This window comes from Anopheles moucheti, chromosome 3 (genome assembly GCF_943734755.1).
Source record: "Anopheles moucheti chromosome 3, idAnoMoucSN_F20_07, whole genome shotgun sequence".
NCBI classification, from domain to species: domain Eukaryota; kingdom Metazoa; phylum Arthropoda; class Insecta; order Diptera; family Culicidae; genus Anopheles; species Anopheles moucheti.
This window is the reverse complement of record NC_069141.1, coordinates 71,280,156-71,307,991: the sequence shown is the minus strand read 5'-3', so window position 1 is coordinate 71,307,991 and position 27,836 is coordinate 71,280,156. Positions and strand designations below refer to the sequence as shown.

Sequence of the window (27,836 nt, the reverse complement as noted above, 5' to 3'; positions counted from 1 at the left end):
AGCTGCTCCACGCTCGCACAATACACACGCACACACACAGCGGCTTGGATCGTGGCAGCTTCCGATGTTACGATTGCATAAATCTTCAACGGCTCACCACTCACACTGACTGACGGGCAGGACACCACGCAATCGGCGAGCGCAATTACACATTGAGAAACGGGCTTGTCATGGAGGTTTGACTGTCTTACGGTTATCAGGGCTCCCGGGTAAGATGCGATGAGCACGGGACCAGATGATTTCCTTTACACCGAACAACCGAACGAACACCGACCGGAACACTAAATGGAATTTTTCCTTCGTTCCAGCTTAAAGCCACCAACTGTGTCAGAGCCAGAAACCCAGAATGCCCTGGAAGTGGAAGAAGAGAAATAGGCAAACATTAGCTCAAACCCTAAAAATTGTTTGGTACGATTTGCTGGTCGATAAGATATTGAAACAAAGTTTAACATAATCCCATTTGATTGATATTTGCGTAATGCGCGTTATCCAGTGTACGATACTAGATGGTTCAGGTATCAAAGTAGTAGGCCCTTCAAATCTGGTAATTATATCCGTTGTCGTACAGGTGTTATAGAGAGGCTTTTGTTTCTTCATCCATTACCCTTGGACTTCAATGCTGTAAGGCCTGAACGAGTGATAAGTCATACCAGAAATAATGTTCACATGAGTTATGCAGCTACAGTTAGTATCTCCAATAGATTAGTACATAAGCCATATAAGCCGTCACTATCACGCGTAACAAACATTTCCTCAAAGTCTATTTATCGTTTGATATCCGCATTCACGTATCGAATTCTCAGCAAGTGAACTCGGATTGGACACAGCATAGTAATGCTGCCAGGACGTTGAAATAGCCCACGGAGCGAAATACCTCAGAATAAGTGCTCTTAAATGGTGTAACCTGCGGTTCATTTTACCAGACATTCGGGGAATCTTTTCCATTAGTTGTAAGTGATGCAGTTTCCTGCTCCCTTTGGGAAGCTATAAATACGCAAACAAGATCGTACTTTGAAGATCGACGACATCGTTGCGAATTCTATGGAAACGAAGGTGTTGAGGCTTGAATGAAGATCAAGAGTGGATGTGTGTTCCCGAATACACCCGCAACTTCAGGGCACAAAACGTTAATTGCACTGAAGAGGATCTCTAAATAGGGTAACCAGAAGAGTAGTAAGTCTAAACTGGAAGTCTAAAGCTGGAAATAACCAGAGCGCTCTTGGTGGCGCTGGATCTTATTACAAGCGAGGTTTCGGATGTTATTTTTAGCGACAGCCTCCTTACACTATTTCGCGTGGAAACAAAAAACCTCACCAGACACCAGACGTGCGCCGTTTTCACCATTTATAAATCCTTTGTCACTATTATAGCATCGGAAGCAAATGGATCGCGCAACTTTGGCAGAACCAGCAGGCACAAGCCGCAAGGGGCAAAGAAATGAAATTAAAATAATAAATCGTCACGTTTGTTAACTGCAGTTTTCAAGCTGTATTTAGGACACTGTGCAGTGGAAACACATGGAAGCGTTTTGCTTTGTACGCATCAAGCACGCGGGGCTGATGTCGCGTCTGCCCATATGGCGCCCTATACGCACTGTCATTGAACAGCTTAAAACATGGTTATAACCTTCATAACGATCACTCAGCACTGCTCATCGGCTCATAGCAAAGGAAATACGCCCCGATCGGCATTCTTGTGAGCACTGTATGATGTATTTATACCATAACATCATTCATTTTATAGCGTGCTATAAAATGACACTATTACGAGACCCTGCGAGCACTATAGGCGGAACATATTTTCATTTCATTTACACAGCCGTTTTTAGAATTGCATCCCAATTCTGTTCAAGGTACCACACAATTTCCATTAAACATTCATCCCCACCGTCCTAACGGTGGTTCGATGCGTTATCGAAATGATCTGACCGCTTTGCTGCTAATTATCGTTCCACTTCCACCAGTGCCGTACTAATTCATCTTAATGTGATACTTTCACGATCACCCTCCAACCGGCAACCCGGCAATGGGACGATCATTTCAATAAATTGTATTTATTTTAGCTTCTCACCCCCCTGCCCGGACGGGATTGATCTTTAAAGGAAAGGCGTTTGTTCTGATAATCTACACACTCAAATGAGGGAGTCATTATGGCGCCGAGAGAAAGGGGAACCGGTGGATAAAATTGCTAAATTATGCATCTTCCCGGGGAGTGCAACGCCACCGGGATGACTGACAGACAGCGGTCGCTAATGCACTCTGCTCTGCTACTGACCGTTATATCTTAATCTACGCCACGCGCATCTCGAACGTCTAGTCTAGCCTCGGCTAGTAGGAGTACGGACTGATTGAACAAATTTTCGACCGATCACGTCATAACGCGCGTTGGCTCCCTCGGGGGAAGCATCTCTGTGCAACTGAATTAGTTTGATTTGAGCGAATGCTAATTTGGAGGCGTTTGGGGAATTGATTACTGCCACCGGATAGTTGTCTGTTGTCCAGTGGCAATCTTTAATCACGCAGCTGCTACGGAACAGCATTCGTAAATAAAATCGTACAAATTATGTGCCGTTCGGTAGCGTAAATATTTGTTTAAATATTTTCGAATTCCACAAACCCCGTCAGGCTACTGATACGATCAAGCAGGGCAAGAAATTGCCCAAAATGGAACAGCGAAGGTAACGTTGTTCGTATAACACCCACGAAACCTAACCTTCAACTCCTATCGAATCATCTCAATCAATAAACCTTCCGTGGGGAATTGTTTTCCAAAAAACCCTCCGCTCGATCGTAGTCGAAGAAACATCGACCGATCATTTCGGATGCCACGTGGGTGGGCATCGGTAAATACACGTCCAGATGAACCGTGGCTGATACGGTGTACTTCCTCCTTCAATTGCAACACCGTACAGCCCCGTTCGGAACATGCTCAAGAAGACCACCCCCCGTCGAACGATCACTTACGCTGCCAAAACCGAACGTCAATTTAATGCTCATTGGCGATGATCATGTGCTTCTCGATTTCCACGACGAGTTCCGGGCTTCAAACGTACTGCTCACCTACTTACTTACTGCTCCGTCGGCAGAACTGGTCGGTAAAATTGAATCTTTCTTCGATCGTACTGCCTGCGGGCTCCAAGACCCTTCTGGCTCATATTTCACTGCCATGCCATACCGACCGAATGATAATTTAAATTAATAAGCAAATCTTCTTCACGTCCTTCTGCGCGCTTGCCAATTGGTTGTGGCCCGGCGAGAGGAACAGCAGCGCAACCGAGGTAGGCGACACTTACTTTCGTAGTTAGTTTTACGAGTGAAGGTAGGCAGCACTGACGTTGGCGTTGGGCTTTTAATGGTACAAAACCGGGACCCGTTCGCTACACCAAGCGGTGCGTCTCGGACATGTATGCTCGGGTGCGAATCAAGCGTGCGATTAATTGAAATGACACATAAAGCGCGATAAAGTGAAATTACATACCATGCAACAGGCCTCCCCCGAATGGGCGCGCCATTCACCTACCATCCGGTGACTTCTTCGATGTCCGCTGCAGTCGGACACGCACGCATGCAGATGTTGCAACAAAATGCCGTGTTGTAATGAGTCGGCTAAACGAGCCAGTGGAGAAAACCTTTAATCTCTGCCCGACTGGATCAAGTAGTTGGGCGCGGAATGTAATACGACGGTACTCTCGGTCCCGCTCAGTAACTGACCGCAGGGAGTTGATGATGATGGTGCGCGCGCCCGCGTTTCTGTGTGTGTGTAGTTTGACAGGTTTGGGAGTTTAATCAGGAGGCAAACCTGTCAAATGATCATATTACAAGTCTCGCCCGCAGCAGCTACCGTTCAGCTCACGTGGCGCACGGTTATACCACATTGATATGTGGTATCACCGTGCAGCTTATTAAACGGACAGGTAAGCAGCAGGAATGCGTAGTTCAATTATCCAAGACCAAACAAAAACAAAAACAAAAAAGCAAGGAATCATTTCTCATTTAACCTGTCTCCGGCAATTATGCGAAATGCCAACGAGAGAAAGCGTTGACGAGACGGTGTCAAATATTGGTTTCACATTCACGTGCACTTTATCTCGCCACAAGGAAGAGATGATGTCATTAATGTTTGTGAATAGTTACAGAATCTTTTAACAAAAATATTGATTATAACTAAAAAGTATATTTGCTTCCTTTGTGTAAAAGATACTGACATCGGAAGCCGTCTGTAAATATCAAGTTTTTCAGCTGCATCTCGGCTTGATCTACAAACCAGCCAGCAAGTCGTTTCCACACCGTTTAAATCGAACAATCATGACACGATTGGAATGTGTTTGTAACACGTCAGGATCTGTAACGTCATGAAGCGGAGCGTTAAGTTTAAAAAATGCTGCCAGGGGCCATTCCTGTGCCGGATCCAAAAGGGCACTCCGAACCGTCAGATAGCATTCCGAAAGCAATCAATTTCCTTGGAACTTTGCGTCGGAATTCTTGTCCCCGGTTCGGCATCCCGGTCCGTCCACCGTCCACCATCATCATCGATAGTATTAATAATTCATATAATTACCCCCAAAGAAACAACGCTAATGGCGCAACCGCTGCGACATAAAGGCGATCGAAAGAAAACGGCGCAATACGGCGTGTTCCGCTCCCCATGTGCGGTTTGGTGGAAGGCAGGCGGATTTTTTTCGCCCCTTTTTAGTGCGCAACGCGCCTAGAACTCAATCCCGTGAACCACATCACCCAACAATTTTCGATCTTGGAGCACACTTAAGAACTCCCCCGGCAAAGAGAGACCAGCTGCTCCTTGTCGTTACGGTTGTCGCTATTATCGTCACTGTTTGGAGGCTGCTAGAGAGTAGAGTTGCGTGCCGTACTATCACCAGCACTGTGTGCAAAATGGGCTAAAAACAATTATGGGCACCATTTTTGGAAGGTACCAATTGGCCATTTTGTAAAGAGGGGGAGAAGCGTGCGCTATGTCCGCGAGCATTACCAACCAAATCGCACCAAATCGGGTCCACTTTGTGGCTGAGTTTGCCACACTTAGACGCGTGCCTTTCAGAATCGGGTGTCCTCCCGAGGGAAGGTGATTTCTGCTACACACCTGCAGCACCCTTACGGCGCGCCGTGGGCCTAAAGATACCGTTCACTCTGGGGCCTCGGGGCTGGCCATTAAATCATTAAAGAGATTAATTTACTGCCCTCAATCACGAATCGCGATCGCGAACTTTTCAATCTCGTTTCCAAATTATGATCCTATCGATTGTGAGCTAATCGTGGGGCTTGGTTGGTGGACTGGAATGCATTAGCTGAGCGGGTTTCTCCCTTTTCTTCCAATGGAAGTGCAACCGATAAGTGATTTTTTTTCCCACACAGCAGGACGAATTATCGACAAAACCGGGTTCGTGCAGATCATCAAGATCGCGCGTTGATCGACGTGCATACCGGCATGCAGTTGGAGACTTGTTTGGAGACACGTGCCCTTAGGGCTCCTTATTTTGTGCCACTCATGTGTGCGTGTTTTTGTTCTGAATGCACCAAGTGGAACACACTTTGTGCCGTAAACCGGAAGGCAAAATCAATAAATCTTCCGTCGTTCAAAGTCTGACGGACGCACCACAGCTCCCGCAGCATGATGCAGCATAGACAAGCATGATGCATAACCAAACCGTCGTGCGGCCCCGCTCGAACTGCCTTTCGATTTCAATTTATTGATTTATTTGCTCGCAAGCCGAACGCGTTAGGAATTGATCGAGCTTTTTTCTTATTTAAATGGAAGCTTTTAAACCATAAATTATACCCCGTTTAGTTTTATTTTTTTATCCGCTAAACGGTTAAAGGTTTCCTGCCTATCTTGGGCGAGAATCTATCATTTAATCATGTTGAGTTTATTTTTAATTGCTTTTGCTATCACCATCTGACACGGCTTATCTGGCTGCAGCAAATTTGTTGCGGTAGTTTTACACACATTCGAACCGCAGTGGCTTGCAACGGCTTCCTTCCAACATATTCCACAGCCTTGCGCATTCCAACAAAGCCAGCGTCGATAAGCGTGAGAAGCAACGTGTAATGTCCACTCCTTCTACGGACATACCGACCACAATGCTAGCGGCGTACGCAATTGATTTTCAATTTGTTCATGAACAAATTGCCATTCGCGGTACACAGCACCGGTGATTGGGTTTTTGCGGTACGGTTTCGAAGGATGCCATAAATCATCACTCCATCAGCGTGTTTGAATGATTAATGTATGAACCGAGCCGGACAACACCGATTTCGAGGAAGAAGCGACAGTAAATGACAACAACGAAAAAACTCATCCCTCATAAAAGCTACTGGCCGCCGCTGTTCTCGGTCAACTTTAAACCGTTTCGTGCCTCAATCTTATCAGCAATTACGCTTGACATAAGTCATGAACCTCGAAACGCGAAATCAATTCACTGTTCCACCGCCGCGTTATCAAATATCTTTTAATCCGTTTAGCGCCAGATGGTTTTTATGTTACGCTGATTGAATATTTGAATGGTTTTTTTGTAGTGGCCCTCAAGATTATCTCCTGCTAATCGTTTATTAGAAGAAATGGTTCACTTGCTGTGCTGTTTATTGTTTTCACTGCTGTTGTTATTTCGTTCGGTCGTTTGTTCGTTGCTGTTTGCAGTAAAATGTGTCAAGATTTTGCAACGCAACTCGTATGCATCAAACTGCACAAATATTTGCGTTTGATTATCAATCCGCTTTATGCTAATCGTCTGCTTCGGCTAAACCGAATGCTAAGGGTTATCGCTGGTGATGGCTTTTGTGTCGGTCGGTAGTACAGCTACCGTAGTAGCAAAATTGTTCCAGTACTTTTTTAAAACCATAACGCAACAAAACCCCGTTACATTTTATGATCCCATTTGCGTCGTCATGAAAGCGACAACACAACGCGGCTGGTTTACAATTCGCATACAACAACGCCCGTTACGTTGTCCGTTCGGTTCGCTGGAAGCATTATGCAACTGCCAATGAAATTCCACCTTGATTGAAATCTATCCACCGTTCGATTATCTTCATCACCATCACCTGGTTGGGATTTAATATTTGTATTCTTCACTCGCCGTAACAGCGATTTACCATTCATCTGTGTTAAAACAACGGCACACACACACACACACACACACACGACCAAACGGCGCAGTAAAATGGTCGCCCCCAAACGAATGGCTAATTTATGCAATTGTGGTGCAGTTTTGCACGACCTGTCAAACGACCCGTCAAACAAGTGATCTGTCAAAGTTTAATAAGCCAACTGCGATCGGTTTTTTTTGCAAACCCACCGACCGACTCGGCAAACTTCAACACCCACAACAACACGACACTTGCCTGTTGCGGCCTCTTCCCTTTTTGCATTGCGGTAGAATAATTGCATTTGTCCTGCAATAATGAGCACCGGTGAAATATTGTGCAGGCTTTACACGCAAACACTCCACTGCGGTTCGACTCACTTACCGTTCGGTTAACAACGATTTACGGCTGTTTAACGAACGTACCTCCACTAGGATGCTGGAGTGACACGCGGTACACGCACCTATCTCCAGCAAACGGCACACTCTGACCGCTCGCTGGAAGAGCTGCCGGCAGTTCCTCAGGACGATGACGATGTGTCCCCCTGCACGGTTTGACCTATTGGAAGAGGGTGCTTTCCCGTGGAGACACGGCACTGTGGGCAACATTGCGTTCGTTACAAGATGCTTCCTAATTGACTGATCAAACAGATGTAAATGGATGGCTGTAAAAGGAGAGCTGAAAGTACGCGGCCGGTACCGCTCTTAATTACTAATCCGCTTCGGCAATGAAAGGAGGTCAAGTAGAGGAAGTTGTGGAATGACCATTGTTTGAATGTGGGTTTTTGTTTGCGCATTAAATTAGACCAATCACTCATTTGCTCTGATCAATTTTGAGTCATAGCAACAGTATGTCATTTTGAACTTCCACCCTCCAGTGTCTATAAATTCTTTAAAACATGCTCTCTCTATTGCTTATCCTTCCGGTGATGCACTTTAAACTCCAATGTTTGTTCTTAGATTACGCACAACCGTGACGACGCCCTCTTCACAGCAAACAGACCGCACTCCATTCCATTAGCCATGACCAGACACCTTTGAAGATACAAACACTCATCGATGTCTGAGCCTACAATAACCGTTTGACTGGTCAAGAATCAATGTAACACAAATGTAATAGCCTCCTGTACATGTCGAAGTCGTCGTCGTCGTCGTTGTCGTTGTCGTTTGACCATAAAAAGACAAACGCACTCACCACATACGAGAAGGTGTCACTTTTCCGGTTTGTCCACTTCTTGTTTTGTGCCACCTTTACAGCGCTTGCTCCAAGCGTTCCCTGGATCTTCCCTGGAAATCTCCAACCAAACGGTGGGGTTGCTTCATTCATTCATCAACGATTCCGATTCGTTTCATTCACAGATGCAAACGCGCACGGTACGGCCGTGTCGTGGCTTGGGAAAAGAAGCGATTGGAAGACTTCTGCTTGTCGTCCAGCGTGTATGATGTATTTCCCTCAATATTCCCCCCGTTTCTGGCTGATTGGTATTTTTTTTTTGGTTAGCAATCTCTGCGTGATGTCGTCGGACCCCGGCAACTGATCATCCCGCGTACAGCCCATGTTTACGTCCGGCACTGGTAGGGGGAAAGACCCATTGCAAACGGGCGAGAAAGATGCACTTTAAGTATTTATTTTCTTTTTGTTTTTTTTTTTGCTTTGCCATCACAAGAACCTCTCCATTTTCGATTATCAGTCGGAGGGAACGGTTTGTTGAGTTGTGGATTTAAGTCCATGGTCACCGGACGGTACAGAGCCGCCACCAGTCGAGAGGTCGAGCAATCGAACGCCCTTACCGAGCTTGTTTTTAAAAAAAAAAGGTTTTTGCTGCACTTTCCAAACGCATTTCCACATCCCTGCGTAGACGAGCGGCCTTTATCGGGTGTAACGTAAGCAAACGTAACGGAAAGAGTGTGTGACTTTCGATGTTATTTACGTATATTGATATATTTACAGCGAGAAGAGAAGATCCAGGCATGACTGTATCGATGAGCCGCTGGTAGATCGTCAGTTTATAGGCCACCGCAACTTCCAAACGAGAAGTGAAAACTGCCTTATTGTGACACAATTCTTGGCGTAAAATCACAATATTTGCGGCACATTTTCCACCCCGTTATTCTTTTGTTTCAAAAACGGTAGACATTGACCTCTATTTTATGAGTTGCATGGCATGTCACACAGACACACACGATGTGCAACCGAATCCCGCCCGCACCTAATAACATAATTTACGTACAGCAGCGAGGGAACAGAAAAAGACACACGCAAACCCCGAACGAACAATCTTTATGGTCGCATCCGCCATTTGACAACGTAAAAAATGTCGCTCCCGCGTATGGTAGTGCATGCGAGCGAAGCAAACACCGAAATGTTTATCGTCTAGCCGTCAGGGTCTAATTCTGATTCTTCTTCTCCACACAATGGCTGCCGGGCGGACGCACATGGATGCGATGACACAACACGCATAGCTGCGAGTTTGCATAGAAGTAGAACCTCAACCACCTCTAGTATACCACCCCAATCGTGGTTCAATGATCGCGATTCCTAGTTGACATTTTTCCCTCCACCGTGAGTAGATCATTTTACCGCTCTACGGGCTGAAGCAGAGATCACTCTTTTTTTTGCGTTTTGTGTTCGTGTTATGATGCTCCATTTTTTTTTTGTCAATCTTCTTCCGACTGTCTCCGAACAAATTTGTTAAACAGATCCAGATTTGTTCCTTCCCTCTAACCCCAACCGGGACCGGACAGGATTGCGCATTGATTTTATTTGATGTGCTCTTTTGCGAATCCATTACGCATCCGTGTTTAACATACAAGGCTGGTTAGCATGTGCTTGATTTGTTTGCCCAATAAATAGGCTACGGCAACGGCACGGCGAGCCGATCGTTCCATCTTCGCGCGGAGCAGGCGCGCGCACAGATCACATGGTTGGGGCATCAAGTGGAAAACCCATCGTAAAAACGCTCAAACTCGCAAAACTCCCGGATGGAACGGAGGAGTGTGGTGTACATGTGTTTCCAATATGTTGCCAATTCTCGTGCGATGCTCGGAGAATAAATAACTCTAGCACGCTTCAATGAATGCTACCGGAATGCCATTCGGTTGCATAAAAACCAAGCAGGCAGAGAGAAAACGTTTTGGTTCCGCACTCGCTGTGCGCATCGTCCTTTGCGTCACACGTTGGTAACACGTCACAGGCGTAAAATCATCGTTCACCGTTTCACCAATAAAATTGTTGTTAATGGGTTTCCCTCAGACCTTTCTTAGGTGGATTTTGTTTTATAGCAAAGCAAAGATCTCAATTAGCCTCAAGAAAATTAGCGAAGGATGCGCGAACGCGGTTGTGAATGTTTAGGATATCTATAGAGGATTAGACTTGTTTCCAAAATGTTTAAATCATGTCATCTCCATTTTAGAAAAATATGTCCAGATAACTAGATTCCTAATCCAAATAGTAAGTATCTGCTTGAATCTGAATCTCTATTAAAAAGATTCAATAAGAGGCATAATCCGATACTGCTCTGAGAATTCATGAATCTTTTGAGAGTCTATTACTGATTTAATGTGCTCCTCACTAAAGATTCATACGAATGACTCTTCGCAAAAGATTTGACATGTCTTTAAAAGTTCTTCCAAAACTTATATTGAAAGATGCAAAAACAAACCCCAGGAAACGAACTGCGACTGCAGCGAAACATAAATCGACCACAGCCAAGCTGCGATCGCTTCAGTTCCCGCGCTGCTTTGCACCGCGCGATCCTGCTCTGCCGGCCATAAAGCCTGCACCCAGCGCAAGACAGCGGGACAAGCTTGTGCGACAGTTGACCGAAATTAATTTGGGTGTCTAATTGGCGGTGCCAATTTTCGCTGTCGGCAGTGCATGTATCTCCCGCTCGTAAACCCGGTGGAAGATGTAGGTCTTCCCGAACGGTGCGCGCAGTGCTGTCCGTTCATTACCCGGTTGAGAAATTGCTGCGTGTAGAGTTTGTGCTCTCCCGAGCTATCTCGCTGTCCTCACTATGCGGTGCACGATTTGTCACAAAACCGAGACCGAAGGCCTTCGAAAACTTCCGGACCGGTGTGGGCGAAGAATTTTGCACTTTGTACTTTGCGATACTAGCGCTACCACGGATCGTAAACCACTCGTAAATTGTTACATCTTTGAGCTAAATTCATGCGAATGCTTGCGTAGCTCATTTTACGGAGAATACTATTCCAATTATCGATAACCAAGAATATTGTAAATTGATGGAATGTTACCTGTCAAATCATACACCGCTGGGCACACTTGTTCAGTAGCTTATTTTTTTCACGTGAGATTATCCACCTCATGCAGTACACTTATCGTTGTTAGCCTTGCGCAACTACACGTTTTATAGCCTGGTTATAAAACACGATTCTACATCATCGTCACACACTAGGTGGCACTCACAAATCCGTAAGTTTCGCCGAAAAATACCGTGTAACCTTTCGGGACGATCGGACCCAACTTAGGCCCCCCAACCGGGCGACACTACCAGGCACACTATCACACACCAATCAATCACCCCGCAACGGCACACAATTTCCCAATCGTTATCAATCCGGCAGATACTACCGATTCCCAAACGCTGGTAGAGATCTGTAACACTTCACTTCACCAGCGTTACCCACGAATAAGCTTCTTCCTGGATGGTGTTTCGTAATACACCGCGAAACCGATTAACTTTTCAACCAAAATTAACAACACTCCAGAAATGCCTGCTGTACTACCCAAACGTTCGCGAAGCGACGCTCCCGACGAGCACAGATCTTGTCTGAAGATGTCTGACGCACTAGCGCACGGTACGGACAACCTGCTCGTGTTGTTGATAGCGGCGGAATGAGATGAGCCGAAAACAAACCGTCGCGAGATGCGTGCATCGTCGTCGCACCCCGAGCAGGAGGGGATGTGAATCGAGCATTGATCGTGAGCACGAGCTTTTAACCCTTGAGTGCAGAACGTTACGCTCGGTGAGAAAATGCATTTACAAATATTAATACTTTAATGTCAATGTTGTCAACATTTAAACTGGTGTGTAATATGTATCCTTAATTCATAGGTGCATTTTGAACTATCCTCAATAGGTGCAGGCCCACGAGAGTTGACAAAATGCTGACAAATTAGTCAAGTGACAAAATCAGTTTATCAACTGCAAAAAACCACTATACCGTTGCCGCGCACACAATTGTTTTCAGATACCAGGAGAGCATGTTTATCATGTTATTGGTTATTGGAGAGCATGTTATTGGTTATATGAGAGGTAACACCTGCAGCGTGGAATAAATTTGCCCATCACTATTGCATTGCATCGTGAGAGCGATCGCTAGTGCAAGGAAGATCGTTGAATCGGAAAGCATCCTTCATTTCGCTCAAACTCTCCGTCGACTGGTACGAAATTCCATACAAACCAGCTGTTTTTTAGATTTTACAAGATACCAGGAGAGCATGTTTTAAGAGGTGACACATAGTACCAGCCGAGTAAGCACAAATCACGCGCTTCCCGGTAGATGGCGCGCAACTTCGTATGCAATGTTGAGCACCACTGCATGCAACGAACTATCGGAAATCTAAAATGAACTGTGGGTGCGGCAACGGTATAATTGTTTTTCGCAGTTGACTAGCTGATTTTGTCACTTGACAAATTTGTCAGCATTTTGTCAGCTCTCGTGGCCCTGCACCTAATGAAGCATTTTATCGCTACATATCATTGTCGCGCAGTGAGGAAACATAAAGGTTAACTGGCGTGAATATTCTCTCGGGCTACTAAGCATTGCAAGAGAGCAAAAGTGAGCGATTGCTCATGAGAACTGCACAGCACAGTGTGATGCTGCGAGATACAATAAATGCACTATTTTTGCTTTTCGTTTTGTTCCAATCGGAACATTCATGACTTTGTTCGAAGTATTTATTTTTCTACAATTTTAAGTGGTCAATTTTTAGTTCATTTAGTACACCATTTTTCAAAACTCGAAATTCTTGCAAACCGTTTTTAAAAGCAAATTTATATATAACCGAGCTTTATTATCTTGAAATTAAACTCTTTATCCACGTTAAACACACGCAATAAATATTTATTTCGTATCAATAAGTCACACATGTAAAATACTCATCATTGCATTTGATATTTAAAAATTACTTTTTGTTAATCATCATTGTCAGTTCAAGTGTCCTGCTCGAAACTGTGCCACACGGAAATCGGGGATCCCTTGTACATGATCATCTTCCGCCACTGGTCCTCCATGGCCGGGTTCGACTGATGGGACTTCGGTCCCAGGAAGACCGTCCCAAGGCGTATTTTCTTCCCAACCTTATTTTTAGCGGCAATTGCCACTTTGATCGAAAGATTCTCCAGTCCAGCCTCACCGCAGAGCGGCACCACCACGGTACAGTCATCCACATTCCACCGACTCGAAAGCGTCGGTCGGAATGGGTCCGATTTCCAGCTCGCTGCCAGTATCTGATGTTCCAGCACGGTCGTCTTGAGGTACACCTTTTCCGCGATGGATTCAAACTCCTCCTTCACCTTGATGCCGCACCGCATCTTCGCTACCGAGATCTTCAGGCACAGGCCCTTATGGTTTTTGTCCTTATTCTTAACGCTACGCACAATCTTGCGCACATCGAAGCTGAAGCGGTTTTTGTGCGAATTCGTGGTGGGAACCGGTGAACCGTTGGAGTAGCCCCGCCGCGCCTCGAACGGTGCCACCTTCGGCCCATCCGAGCTGCCGGAAGTGAATGATAGCGGTGAGGTCGGCGGGGAGGAGTACGGACCGTCAATGTTGAAGCTGCAGTCCTCGCGAGATGAAGCCTTCGTGTCGATGTGCACCTCGGTGTAATCGCACAGCTGCAATGTCACCTCCACCTGACCTCGGGGACTGCTTTGAACCTGAAAGGAAGAAGCAAGAAATAGCGAATTTAACGACGCACTGATACTGTTGGAACTGGAACTGGAGCAATCCCTCACACTAAACCCTGTTCCATTCATTAAACTTGGCAAACTTGGCTTTTGCATTGTTTTAATGTATTAAAATGAGGTTTAGCTTTGCCGCTTTTTTTACTTTTCTCCCTAACATTAAGGTTAACTATGCGCACCGTTTAATTATTTCTAGCGCGAGTGTGTGTGTTTTTTTTTATTCCATCATTTGCTTTCCAACACCACAAACGAACATCGTTTAAACTTCATTATATTTTACCCTTTCTTAATTCAATTAATCAGCTTCGGAAATCTACCGCCAAAATGCTACCGATTTGAAAGTGCACCGTTTTAACATTTAATTACGATCAGCTTTCAGGTGAACGCACGTACAGCGTTCGTTTAGTGTTTCCCGTGAGCCTTTTAAATGTTTTGAATAAAACAAAAAATAGTCATCGGAGGCGATACATTGACGCCGCACTTTCTACTGCGTTTACTCCAACTCTGTCTAAAAGGGGTAGTGTTGCGGAAATGCTTGAAGGGAAGTAAGGCACGTTTTTCTCCTTTGATTTGATGCACACAATGCGGAAAGGTAATGAAAGATATTAATTCAAAGATTAAACTAAATTGCATTAGCGACTACTTTCCTCCATTTTGAAATGAGTAGACACTACTCATGGCTTAGATAAATGATCGTGAAGATACCGTAGATCAAGATGTTCAACAGTGCAGTTTAAATCTTAAGCAACAATTTACAATGCGTTGTACTGTTTAAAAAAATATCTTAAGTAGAAAGTGAAAACACAAGAGGTTAAATCACATAAACTGACATAATGGTTCTAAACCATTAACGAAATCGTTACCAACGACGGCAACAAATCGATTTATCACCTCCACAGCAGATTGCCATTTTGGTTAATTTTCCCAAGCTTAACTTTTCCCGCCAAAAGGGCACCCGACCGGATGAAACGCACACCCCCCGTAATTGTGATCCTTGCTTATGCAAGTTTCTTCGCACCTAATTATTAGTAGCGGAACATGAAATTATGAGGATAGGATGGCAAGAGTATTTTGGCATCCCGGTTGGCCTGTAGCTGTTAATGAGCTAGTTTGCATCCGACGCTTTGAATGCAAAAAAAATACAAGCTGCTGAAATTATGCTTCACCCGCACAGCATAGATTCTCCCACAGCACTCTCTCCACCAAAAGGCAACAGATGTGAAGTAATCGTTTTTTCTTCCTTAAGTGGTTGCTTCCTGAACGACTCGCAGGCGAATTGTTGTGCGGCGAACCGTAAACTGTATTGATTTGTTATCGATCCCAAGGCACACAACAAGAAATGCAACACACCGTCGCGCTTAGCACGCGAGCTACCGAAGCCTGTGGGCTTTAGACGTGATGATTGTGATTGGCACTCTGCTCAAGTCACTCTGCGCAAACCCAACGATTCCGCCAGTGGAACCATTAATTTGGACACACTTTCCATTTCCTTCCGACAACGATCCGTTCGGTTTCGATCCCCCTACCCTCCCCCCTACCGGAGCAGTGGGAACTAATCTTGGTCGGGTTAAAAATGCATATCTAATGCTGGCTTACTATTATTACGCGTGAAGAGTGAGAGTTACTCGATGTGTATAAAAGATCGAATGCACTGCTCCCTTGTAACAAGCGTAAAATATGCTCGATACATAATCGATACGCCGTAACCATACCCGCAGCAACCAAATACTTACGGTAATGCGCGATTCTGCCGACGGTGTGATGGTGATGTCTTTGATCGGTAGCCAAAGCTCCTCGGTGCTGAAGACGAACGAGTGCTTTCGGCTACCCGTTTCGCCCGCATTGAAACTCTTCGGATCGAGAAAGTACGTCACCGAGCCGATATTGCGCTGGCTTTCGCTCGTGGTAAGCCGTTTGAGGTTTTGCTTCTGGTCGAAGTTGGCGTTCCTCTCCGTGGCCGGCTCGATATCCTTGACCAGCTTGCCGATCACTGGCTTATCCTTCAACCGCTGGCTGCCCTGCCGGATGAAGGTCATCGTTTTGCTCTTGAGCGTTGACGTGTACTGTGTGGCGAAGCAAAACGAACATGTTATCAACAAATTAGCCACCAGGTTAGCGTGTCCCGCGCCACACACTTACCCCAGGCGGAAGCTCCAGGAGCGCGAACACGGTAAAGACGACAAAGTTCCCGTTGAAAATCTTCTCCGGAAGTGATTGGGCCAAATTGTCCTTCTGTTTATCGCTCTTTTTCACGCGAAATGAGGTCCTAAGGGTGAGAATGACAATAAAAGGACAGAAACGATTACATCCATTGCGAAGGTTTAATAATAAGCTACCAAAGAGGAATAAATGTTGAACATTCTAAATGAACTAAATATGTTTTTCTTTTACTACTTTCGATTTAATTTATCGTAATGCATTTTGTAATGTATTGGAAAGTTTAGATAACATATTAAACCTCTAATTTACTAAATAAAATCTATTATTCTTATCATTCCAACCACCAGCTGATCGTTTCACAAACTGGAAAGTTAAAGCCCAAAGCTTTCGAAAGCTTCATCACATGACGGGCTTAAAAAGTTGCTCACCCCTGACATAAATCGAAGCAACCGCTGTAAACAAGAACACCGCTGTACACAATAAACCAGTTTATCATCACAAGCACTTCATTAACACTACCGAGCGCTTACTTCAAGCGTGGTACTAAACAACATCAAATATTATTGAATATCTGTGTTTCTCTCTTCTGCATTAGAGGAATGGGTTGGGTGAGTTATTTAATTTAGCAGTTATCATTCTACTCCTTTCTTTAAATCAATTGCTTCAACAAAAGGAGATTCTGGAATCCACAAAACTTATCCTAAAACCGAAATTGTATCTTAAATTGTACTTAGCCTAATAGATTACACTTACTTGTGTGTGGTTACTAACGGAAACCGGAATGTTTCGTTGAACTCAGGCCACGAATTGCTCTGGATGGTGGAATCAAATTTGAGCGCACCGGGAAACAGCTTCACCTTCACCATGAACCCTTCGACGCTTTTCAGCCCAAAATTCGACGGCAAATGACGGGCCCCTAGCAGATGCACATGAAGCTCCGGAGTGGACGAGACGGACTCGTTCGTGTCGTTGCTATTGGAGCAGTTGGGATGCAGCATGAGCTTGAATCCCACAACCGGCTCAACCGGCCCATTGTTGTTCAGCCGGCTCATTTTTCACCATTCATATAATTCCAATAGCGCGATACGATCAATTCTGCAAAGATACAATTGAAATCGTCAGCACAAACAAACAAACGTTCTATAAAGAAATAAATATATCTAACAAGCTCGATCGTTGGGAGGCTGACTTGCGCAAAGCAAAACGATGGCGAATGTTAATCAAGCTCTGAGGTCAACCGTCTGATGAACTCATGTACATGTTCGACTGGCTTGTTCAATCAACCATGACTCATTTCATAGAATTTTTGTTGTTGTAACACCTTGCAATAGGCAGTCAGGGTTCGAACACTGATTATAAATTCATTAAACGATCATCACTGTACTTCCCGCCGAAGATGTGTCACCACGAGGTGAGATCATTAGAGTTACATTGCTTCAGCAGTATGTAGTACGCACCACGCTAAACAGCGATCTTGAATATCCATTTTTGTTGGATTTTCACATTTGGCGCGACTGTCAAAATTGCTGTTTAGCATGCAACACACGCTCCTGTGCTTTTACTTTCACCTGTATCGCTTGTCTCAAAACACACAAAAAATACGAGTCATCAATCTACGTTCAACACCAACGTTCACTATCAGTACAGCTACCTAATCTTGGCCCGTACAAAGTTTCTTCAACCTTTCGCACACGGGCACTGCTGTATCAACAGTAACAGCAATGGAGCGGGCCAGCATCAAAACAAACAGCGTCGGAAAGTTGCTACGTTTAGGGCCGGGTAGGTCGGGTTCCGACGTCACCCTTAGGTTTCTAATCACACGCTCACACGGAGACACCTTTAAGACGCGTTTCTCCGCAATGTTACACAATCCATCTGACGAATGCGTGCGCCACTGACGGTCACGCCGATAAGTGGAATAACCGTATCACAGCGTTGGGGCTTGTTTTTCTCACACCGAGAATCTGACAACCCATTGCGAATCTCACACCGGATTGATCTGGCCGGATATAGTTGCGGCATATGCTTCTCGTGTGCCTCCCGCTCAGATCAAAGCAGAAGAACAGTCGATCGTTGCTAATTTTTGCAAGTGACAGGCGCTACCAATTGCCCGGTGGGCTACCACCTAGACGATGACGAACTAGCGTGATGTACTTGAGCTAAATCGGAGTCGGATTTCACGGAGTGCACGGAGACGCAGGGTTGTACAACTCGCGAGTAATGCTAGCACGATCAAACTATGCGACTGTTACTAGTCTAAATACTTAACGAGCTAATGCTTATTTCAAACAAAACGGGGGGAAAAACTGATCATATTTAAATAACTAAACACTTTGACAACACTGCACTAAAACGGTTGGTAAGATCTATCGCTAGAGATAAAGAACGAACGCAGACTAAAACGTCGAGATGCAGTTCAATTGAGTCGAGTGCACTTCGCAAGCACACAAAACAATTGATCATCACGGCATGGAAGTCGTGTTGATGCGTGGTTGTTTTTTTTTCAATTCACTTTGCACGCTCTCCCACCTATTTGTTCGAGCAATTCAGCATCAGCCATTGCTCAGCGTCTGCTGATCGTGCTGTATCGTGTGAGAATGATCGTGCGCCCGGTCGTTCAAGGATTGTGCGACTCGAACGTATCATCGGCAGCCAAGTGAGCTTCAGCGTGACGCTGATATGTTGCACATTGTCAGCTACCATCGGTGCTGAATATCTTGAACTCGCCATCGTCTATAGTCACGATGCAAAAATCGGTGCAAAATGATCACGTTTCAGGCGAACCACAACGGCTGACGCAGTGGAATAGTTCTACATTCAGTAATATCATTATTGTTTAAAGCTTCTCTTGTGCGTGACGTAATGCTAAACGCTTAACCACCAGTTTTCAAACTTTAAGCACGATCGACGCTAACTCGTTAGTTACTTCCCGTTTTGTATGTCCAGAGCACCACCTCCTCCCAAGATGAATACATTCATTTTCGATACCCGCCCGTCCCCGCCGTCGTTTGAATAATTAATTGACTCCATTTAAGAACGAAACGTTTTCTGCGTCCGATACCCATCAGCACCAATGATGATAGTAAACGGTTTTGCACACATGCTCACATGTCACATTGCCGGTTGCCGATTGGCTTGGTTTATTCGAAACGCAAACGCATCACAGACGCACAGAGTTATTTCTTTTTTGCATACAACACGATAAAAGAGGTCAGCGTCGATTTTGACACTGGGCCACTAGTTCTTCGCCACTCCAATTGCCGTTGATTACTGTTTAGTACACTTTTCTATCACAGCGCACTTCAGGCGAAGGTGTTGGCCTTGGACATCGGTTGGAACCAGCGATGGAGTGCACACGGCGTTTCTTATCATTCCACATGCTTCGAGTGCCTTTGTCCGTACCACCCATAGCACACCTTCGATCAGACATCGTGTACGGTAAATTTAATATTTAAATTTCCAACACTCAACGCCGACAGCTGATTTTCACACTCCCACAACATCCACCGCATGCCCAGCCGCAGTATCCTTCAACTATATGATGATCAATTGTCGCCTGTCATGTGCAGGCACGGACAGTATGTTGCACTTTGCAGCGGATAACAAAACCGACGTTTCGTTACCTTCGAACTACCTTCACAAATGCAAAAGATGGCACAGAGCGCTTCACGAGCAGAAATTGGAACCATTATCCAATTGGCGACACACAGGCCTCAGGATTAACATTCGCCCGTGATCCGGCCTTAAGCTGAATGCGTTAGACGGGTGTGGAAGGGCAAAACACTCACCACGGCGGTGACCCCGCAAGGTGTATGTAGACGGAGTGCGTGCCCCGAGACGAACACCGCAAGTCTTTTCGCGGACTAGCCAACTGATACTACTGAGCGTTGTCGTTTAGTAGCAGTCAGTCACGCTCCGGTCGGGAACGGTGCTGAAAGAGCGCCACTGTGGAGAGAATGTGAGAATTCACGAGAGAATCCAAGTCGGTCCAATACTGGAGAGGTTGTTACGTGTGAACTGTGAACACCCCTGTTGGGGTTGTTTGTTTTGCCTAAAGAAGTTTCCGTTGTCATTCACGTGTGCATCGGTATTTCTATGCATTTCACCCATAATTCTTTCCATAATTTCATTCTTTAAGTAGTAATTTTTACCTTAAACTATATCACACTTAAAGAAACCTTTTAAAACATACTAAAATTATTACACATAAATTATAATTCACTATGTCTTATGAAGTCTTAGTAATCTAATTTTAAACCCCCTCTTTAAAAGCATTATACCGGTTCCGGTTGATGTCATGGTGCACCGTTTGTTTCCACCTTTAACTTATCATCCATCTTGTGTTGCATCAATGACTTGCCTGCTGAATGTTGCTAATACTTCCGAGAATGTTCCTTATCGTTCCTTATCATCTGCCACAGTTTGCCCACTGATTGTCTAATGTGTTTGCTGTGGCAGACGAGCGTTAAGCATCAACAAACAACAACAACAACAGTATAAAAAAACAACTCCCCTTTCCATTCAAAAAGTCCAAGACGAGCGGTTGGCTCGGAAAATGAGCGAGTGTGTTTGTATCGATATTTATAAACGAAGAAAGGAATCTGCGAGGCATTTTGCGTCTTCGCACATCCTGATCACATCATCCATCCTGAACCTGTACGACCAGCCACAAAAAAAGCACCATCCGCAACATACTTTCTCCGTTTGTTTTATGCTTCCTCGCCGCAGGAGAGACAAACAAGGGAGTGTTAAAAATAAACTATCGCCTACGGCGCAGGGGTCGGTAACGTGAGCTCCTCATAACCTACAGTAACTCATAAATTTTGAAAGACCTCATAAACGATCGGCACTTATAATATATCTAAATATGTATGTAAATACATACTTCTGAAAACTTGTTCAGATTGTCTGGTTGATTGTTATTTCTACTATCTGGTCCTATTCGTGAAAGGTGTGCCGACCCCTGGCCTACAGGATGAATATCATTTCAACGGCCTCGATATGGCAAATAGTAGTGGCTGTTATGACGTACAGTGCGTTTTTCATCTGCTTTCATCAGACCATGGTTGGGATAAGCCTCCCATTGGATGAAACATCATCCTTTATCTTCCTTACAATTCCGCTCTCCGTCGACCGTTGGAAGGATTAAAATCCTTTCCTCTGGAAAGGATCCATAGGTTAGGGGTTAAGGTTATAACACGACCGAGAGCGTTTGCGGGGAAAGGAGCTCATGTTACTCGTATCCAGATGAAATTCTGTTGCAAATTACCTTTCAACTACAGTAACTGCAGTGATGCAACATTGACGCACTTGCAACCGTTGCTGGTCGGTTGCTCCAAACAACCAACGTATTGAGTCATACGTCCAGCAAAGAATTTGATCAAGAGATAGGTCTCCAATAGATATACACGTTCCATATTTAACGTTTCGATTTTGATACTGAAACTTTAATGTTCCGCTCTCGTGACGTACCGCTGTAACGATCGAAAGTTTTTATCATTTTCAAATTCTACATTCAGAGCACTGGACGCTTCCAGCGTGCTGGCCCAACAAAGTAACAGCCTGTAAATTACCCCTCTCCAGGCATATGAAACATGTCGCCGCCGGTTGATGAAAAATAAATGCCCTCCATATGCGTCTCCATCGTATCAGTTCTCACACCGTTACGATGCTTCTTGCCGAGCAGGGAGTGCTGTTTCGGTGTTTGCGGGGTTTGTTGACAGTGCACGACAAGCCACATGATGCACGGTGAAACGTCAGGCCTTCCATGGAGCCGGTTAGGCTTCTATTTTTAAGAGCAACCTTCAGGAACCTGGTGGCACCATACCTCGTCACCAGCCAGGGAAAGATGTGAGCTGTGCGAGTGCACACCGAAACCATGTTAGTGTGACTACACACATTTGGAATCCCCGGACACTGAAGCTTAACTTCTGAGGGGTTCCACTTTTTTATCACTCCTCAAGCAATGCTTGGAACACATCATTCCGTACCGTTTTACGGCTGATAACGTAAAACCGTGGACAACGTCACAAACACACGCACCTACCGCAAGCACACCTTGGGCTGTGGTCGCTATCACCGGCGATGAAACGGTTCCCTCACAGCAATCACCACGCCGGATGTTTACTTATCGGTTTATCGATCGTACGATAAAGCAAGTGTGTTTTAGCAAGATTTCAGCATCTTCGGGACTCTTTGCAGAGGTAAAGTTTGACCCTTTTTTCTGCACTACTGCCACCATCGTTTGTGCACGAGTTGTCACGGTAACGAATCAAATCATGTCCAGGAACGCAAATCACTCAAATAACACCATGTTTAAAACCTACTACGATTACCTTGCACACAATGGAAACGCTACACTTTCAAAATCTGGCCTGCTCGGTTTAACAGCCGGTACACGACAAAATACAAATCGCTGCCCAAATGCCGCTACTATTGCCTCACTATGGGGCACTCTGGAACGCACCACGGTCGTTCATACCCATTTACAAATGCTTCGTTAGTATGATTACAAACTTCTCATTGTGGCAGTTGTAAAAAGCAAGCATCGGTAAATGTAGTACGACATACAAATTACAGATAAATAATGAAACAATTTTATATTAAACATTTCTTATTGAATAAAACGTTATGTTTGACATCGTGCTCCACCGTGCATTGTTTGTTTGTGTGAACGATATTAATTATCACACGCCTAGAGCGTATCATTTCGCTCGCGTGATATGTTTGACTGCGTGTGATTTGTACAGGGGTACTGTTTTGTATTTGTCTTATCTGTTCAACGGTAATTGATAGAATAATTTTGAAATGTGTTTCACTAACACATGCGGAGTAGAATGCTGTTTAGCTTGTTTTTAAACTATTTTCTGAAAAGCAGAAAAGAAATTCTTTACATCAGTTAGAGAGACAAGTGAAGCTTTCATCTAACAACCCTGCTGTGCCAAATTGCCATACACGTGTGTCATTGCGAATCGGTTTTTTTTTTGTCTGAATACATTACGTAGCAAAAATTTTGGTATATTTTTACTCTTCCCTTTAATGTAATTAATGGTTTGATTTGTTACACCCCTTTCCATTCACTCCATTTTACTCTTTTTCGATACAGATCTAAAAACATAAATCTAATGTTGCTAACAAAGATTTTTAAGATCTAATAAGAAGCACCAGGCATTGTAGAAATGAGTCCTCACAAAAACTAAAATGAACCCATTTAACGGCTCAATACAATGCGCACAATGTGCCATCATCACATGCAAACGAAATTACATTCCGGCTAGAGATAGTAAACTGGTTGCCCAATAAAATCAGCTGTTATGGATCATCCATTTATTACGTAACCCTGATAGGGAGAAGGTTGGATTTATCATCAACATTACGATTTGTTGCAAAGGACCTTACCAATTTGTTACGAGGACAACCTTAATGGAATCCTTCTCGGCATACCTTTTCGCTTTACCACCTGCGGTTACCGTAAAGTGCAGCAGAAACAATTGTGACAATAGAGAACACGATATCGAAGGTTCTCAGTTCTTGTGTTATGTAATAATTGAATCACCTCGAATGCCTTCCCACGGTTGCGTATAATTGGAGTTGTCCTAGCCAAGATAGTAGTTAGAGATAGTTGTAATCAGAAGTTGTCAGATAATAAATTAATGTGCAATATTTAAACTACGTCGAACGTAAATAGTTATATTGGCAGTATATCTATCAGAAGATCTCAAAAGTCTATGTAGTTTGATGCAATTGCGGAAGCGTTGTAGTAGGATGAAAGTATTAATACTTCACCTTTTTTTAATCAAAACATCCACTTGACAAGATAATTCAATTAGAAAAGAACGACAACAACAGTACCTGCTGCCTTACTGCCCAACCAAACCAAATCATCATGTGTCATCTTTCGGTGAGGAATGATGCTTTCACCTTATTATAAAAAATCACCAACAACCACTTGATAATTCACGATAAGATAGTGCCACTCGAACGGCGAAGGAACGAATAGATGCTTTTGTTCTTCGATCACAGCATTCAGCGAGACGGTACAGTGCAGCACCGGTGTCAGTATAATTCTGATGCACGATACCAACGGTTTGACACACTACTCTCGCTTTCCGGCTTTCGACGGTGCACTTGAACGAAAATGTACCGGTTCCTATCAGTGTTAGCTATTTGTTTACGTTTCTACGCATCTCAAGGTACGTTGGAGGGGTGTGCTAAAAGGTGATACTACTAACTAACGCGAAATGGCTTTATTGCTGCAGAGTGTTCCTCTCCAACGTTCGACTTTAAGTCATATTTGAATCCAGAACTGTTGGATCTGACAACGCGGCCGGGCAGTGTGATTGCTAGCTTCCCCGTCGAACACGTACAGTCGGCTACGGTACAATCGCAAGACAACTACATCGAAACCAGGATCAATGGAGCGGAACTGCAGTTTTTCACAACGGAAGCATTCGCACAGTATGAAGAACGCGAAATACAACAAATCCTCATCATTCAAGTGTTCTACCAGTGTACCTCGGGATCAGTAGCAGGCCTCTATCGGCAGTACTTTAAGTTGGCCAACAATCATGCACCACGCTTTCTGGCGGAAACATACGAAGCGCTAGTGCCCTTACCACTGCCCAAGCACTTCGATCTTTCGCCGTACCTGGGAAATGGTGTCGGAATAATGGCGCGTGATATCGATTTGATAAACAACACGGTCACGTTTAGCATATCCGCCAACGATTACATGCTCGTTGAAAGCAGTGTTGTGAAAGATGATCTCAAGCAGTTCAAGGCTAGTCTGCGCCTCAAGGAGCAGGTTCTGAAGATGCCCCACAAGCTGGAACTCACTGTGACAGCAGTCGATGCAGGAATACCTCAAAGATCGAGCGAAGTAAGTGTTATCATTGAACCCGATCTGTCCATCGTGTATGAAGATCCACCGGAGTTTAAAGAAACGTTCATAAACAGAACTATCGAGCAAGATCTGCTCCTACAGCTGGAATTGATTCCCGGTACTGAAACGAGCGATGTGCAATACAGTGTTGAGGGCACTGATGCGAAATTCTTCACTCTAGCGGTTTGGACCAACAACACTGGAGTAGATTTAAAAGTAACCAATCTCCACACGCTTCCCGTGGCGAAATCTTTTCTCAATGTAGTTGTGGTGGCAAAACGTAGTCAACTGCAAAAGACATCTTGCGTAGTATTGCTCAATATCCCACCGGAAAGCATTCCGGACCCACCCAATACTACTGTGGAGAAAGTTTTGAGCGTGCTGCATTTAAAGGAAATGTCCGAACATCGCGACATATTTCCGCTTGTGATAGACAGTTGCACGTACAGCGTACAATCTCAAACACCTGGTGATTATTTCTTCATACAAGACGCATCCCTATCCTCGAAAGTATTTAATCGTGAAGATGCGGATCTGTTCGCTGGTCTCGACTTTCCGCAGTTTTGGATTGTTCTTAGACTAGCCTGTTCAATGGAGATCGCGGAATCGTACAACATCTCTAACCGTTTAGGTCCGATGAGGGACATCGAGTTTTCGACCGACCTTACCCATCTCAACATAATCGTCGATGACATCAATGATAACAGTCCGGTATTCACGTTCCCGACAAATAATGCAAGGGTTGCGTTTCCATCACCTCAACTCTCCCGTAAACTTCTTCCCGATCAATTGCTCACGGTCGAAGCGAGTGATCTTGATGAGGGAATCAATGCCGTAATTCGCTATTCATTAGCAATGAACGATCACTTCGATATCGACCCACAGACGGGTGTCATTTTTCCGCTTAAATCGGCGTTTGTACTAGAAGAAAGTGTTACGATCGAGATCTTCGCTACCGATCGCGACGGAGCTGAGGATGGAAATACGTCGACAATGAAACTTCACGTGCATAAAGCAACTGATGATCAACTTGTGGCTTTGACTGTAAGTGATATAGACCCGGATACGTTCCAAAGAGCACTTCAGGAGATTAGCGCCAAGAGAGGCATTCAAATAGAAACGATTAGAAGTGTGTATTCTGTTGAGACAGAAACAAGTAATCTTTACGGTCGTTCAGCAAGCGAAGCGAGATACACAACTACAGCTATAGTGTACGCCTTTCGGGATGATCAACTTCTTCTCCAAGATGAGTTGAAAGGGTAATATAGGCAATAGTGTATAGTTACATGAAGTTTTAATCAGTTTTTTGCATTGCAGAGTTTTCGAATCCTTGGAAACAAACCTCACTGTAAGGGTATCGAAAATGAATGAGCTCTACGGTGGGTCGGCGACAATCATCGATTCCGACACAACCGTGATTTATCCTTATATCATAGCAACTGCCTTTTGCGGTACACTTGCTGTCGCGATGGCAGCGGCAGCATGTTACTATCGAGCCAAAACACGCCACCCAATTCTAGCAAACGATTCGTCGACCTCCCCGTCACGATCCTCAAACGTTTCCGATGCAATTATTGTGGAAAACGATCACAAAACTTCATCGAGCACACCTCCAATGGAGGATCATAAAATATCCGGAGTCATATTAACTGGTCAGCATAGAACGACACTATGGTTGGATTAAACTTAAGTTTCATTACCATTTTCCATTCACAGAGTCAGTTGACAATCCGCGCTCGCTGAGTGATCTGTTGACTATTACTGAAGAAAAGGAACATGAGGATAATAAGGCGGAACCAATACCACCCATTCAACAGGAACGTAAAAAGAGCATAAAGTTTAATGAAAATGTTGAACGAATTGAAGTTTTTGATGGTCGATGATTCCGTTGTCAGTAATTTAGATATTAAGCTTGCTCGCAAATAGCCGTTGCAAATGTTTTAAAATAAATTAATTTCCATCCAAAATCGATGTTTTTGAGTAACTCTAAAACCAAACTTAAGGAATAACTCATCATTTTCTTTTTTTACAATATTCCAGCGCTGACATCCGCCAAAACGTGATCGCCGTTTTCAAATCAGCAGTGTATATTACCGCCATCTAGTGCTCGGTATTGCAAACACGCACCCAAAACATCCCCTTAAACGTCACAGAAACGTCAAAGCATAAATACGTAAACAATAGGCAGCGTGGTTGTGCTCTGCTCCGAGCGAAAGTAAATCAAAAGGTAATTATTTCGGCCTTTGTTGGATTAAATTTACAAAACAATTTGTGCTAAAAGCCATCGGAATAAGTCGGAAACAACCTTTCAAACGAAGGTGTGAATGATTTGCACAGCGAGGCCGTTAACACACTTCATAGAAACGCATCGGTTTGCTGTGCGCCTCCGGCATTACTTCAAGAATATGCTCTGTTCGGATTTGCACCCACCGGCGACGGTTCGGGGAATGGAACAGCTTGACCGTGCCGCTTTCTCCAAAACTATCAAAGTGCCTCATCTTCTAGTACCAAAGGACAGAAACTTGAACGAAGTTTGCCGATCGATAAAGAAGTATCTGCTCAAAATGGAACGGTACAAACCGGTGATAACAGAGGAGTACAAAATCACCCTTCATCCGACGGCCGTACGGAAATGGGAGGATTTGGCAGAGGTAAATTTGGAAAAGCTCCACATCGGTAGCGAAGCGCTAGTTTGGGAGGAAATCCAGCTGAACTATGAAAACTGGAAGTACGACGAAATTTTCAAAGCCGTCCTGCCGACAGACAA

General features: G+C 44.5%; 2 protein-coding genes across 4 annotated transcripts; one reads left to right on the top strand and one right to left on the bottom strand.

Moving 5' to 3' along the window:
- Positions 1 to 13,135: 13,135 nt before the first annotated feature.
- LOC128301561 (uncharacterized) lies at positions 13,136 to 20,045 on the bottom strand. Of its 2 annotated transcripts, none has more exons than XM_053038111.1 (5): positions 19,977 to 20,045; positions 16,942 to 17,283; positions 16,168 to 16,294; positions 15,762 to 16,091; positions 13,136 to 14,001 (listed from the first exon to the last, which is right to left on the bottom strand). In XM_053038111.1, exons 2-5 carry the CDS (start codon positions 17,238 to 17,240, stop codon positions 13,276 to 13,278), a joined length of 1,482 nt encoding a protein of 493 aa, XP_052894071.1. In that variant the 5' UTR covers positions 17,241 to 17,283; positions 19,977 to 20,045; the 3' UTR covers positions 13,136 to 13,275. The 2 variants fall into 2 exon arrangements, with proteins under 2 accessions (XP_052894071.1, XP_052894072.1); XM_053038112.1 differs by lacking the exon at positions 19,977 to 20,045 and adding an exon at positions 19,812 to 19,935.
- Positions 20,046 to 24,065: 4,020 nt separating this feature from the next.
- On the top strand, positions 24,066 to 26,979 carry LOC128304799 (uncharacterized). 2 transcript variants are annotated; one of them, XM_053042037.1, is made up of 5 exons: positions 24,066 to 24,088; positions 24,155 to 24,380; positions 24,447 to 26,328; positions 26,387 to 26,721; positions 26,786 to 26,979. In XM_053042037.1, the coding sequence occupies exons 2-5, from the start codon at positions 24,326 to 24,328 to the stop codon at positions 26,950 to 26,952; spliced, it is 2,439 nt and encodes an 812-aa protein (XP_052897997.1). In that variant the 5' UTR covers positions 24,066 to 24,088; positions 24,155 to 24,325; the 3' UTR covers positions 26,953 to 26,979. The 2 variants fall into 2 exon arrangements, with proteins under 2 accessions (XP_052897997.1, XP_052897998.1); XM_053042038.1 differs by lacking the exon at positions 24,066 to 24,088 and having other exon boundaries at positions 24,096 to 24,380.
- Positions 26,980 to 27,836: the final 857 nt, after the last annotated feature.

Bases quoted from the DNA above. Each gene is read 5' to 3' on its own strand.
- LOC128301561 (XM_053038111.1), bottom strand. From the start codon at position 17,240: ATGAGCCGGCTGAACAACAATGGGCCGGTTGAGCCGGTTGTGGGATTC. The intron at 16,295-16,941 runs GTAAGTGTAATC...TCTCACCCTTAG, and splicing joins CCGTTAGTAACCACACACAA to GACCTCATTTCGCGTGAAAA. The intron at 14,002-15,761 runs GTAAGTATTTGG...TCTTCCTTTCAG, and splicing joins CGGCAGAATCGCGCATTACC to GTTCAAAGCAGTCCCCGAGG.
- LOC128304799 (XM_053042037.1), top strand. From the start codon at position 24,326: ATGTACCGGTTCCTATCAGTGTTAGCTATTTGTTTACGTTTCTACGCA. The intron at 24,381-24,446 runs GTACGTTGGAGG...TTATTGCTGCAG, and splicing joins ACGTTTCTACGCATCTCAAG to AGTGTTCCTCTCCAACGTTC. The intron at 26,329-26,386 runs GTAATATAGGCA...TTTGCATTGCAG, and splicing joins CTCCAAGATGAGTTGAAAGG to AGTTTTCGAATCCTTGGAAA.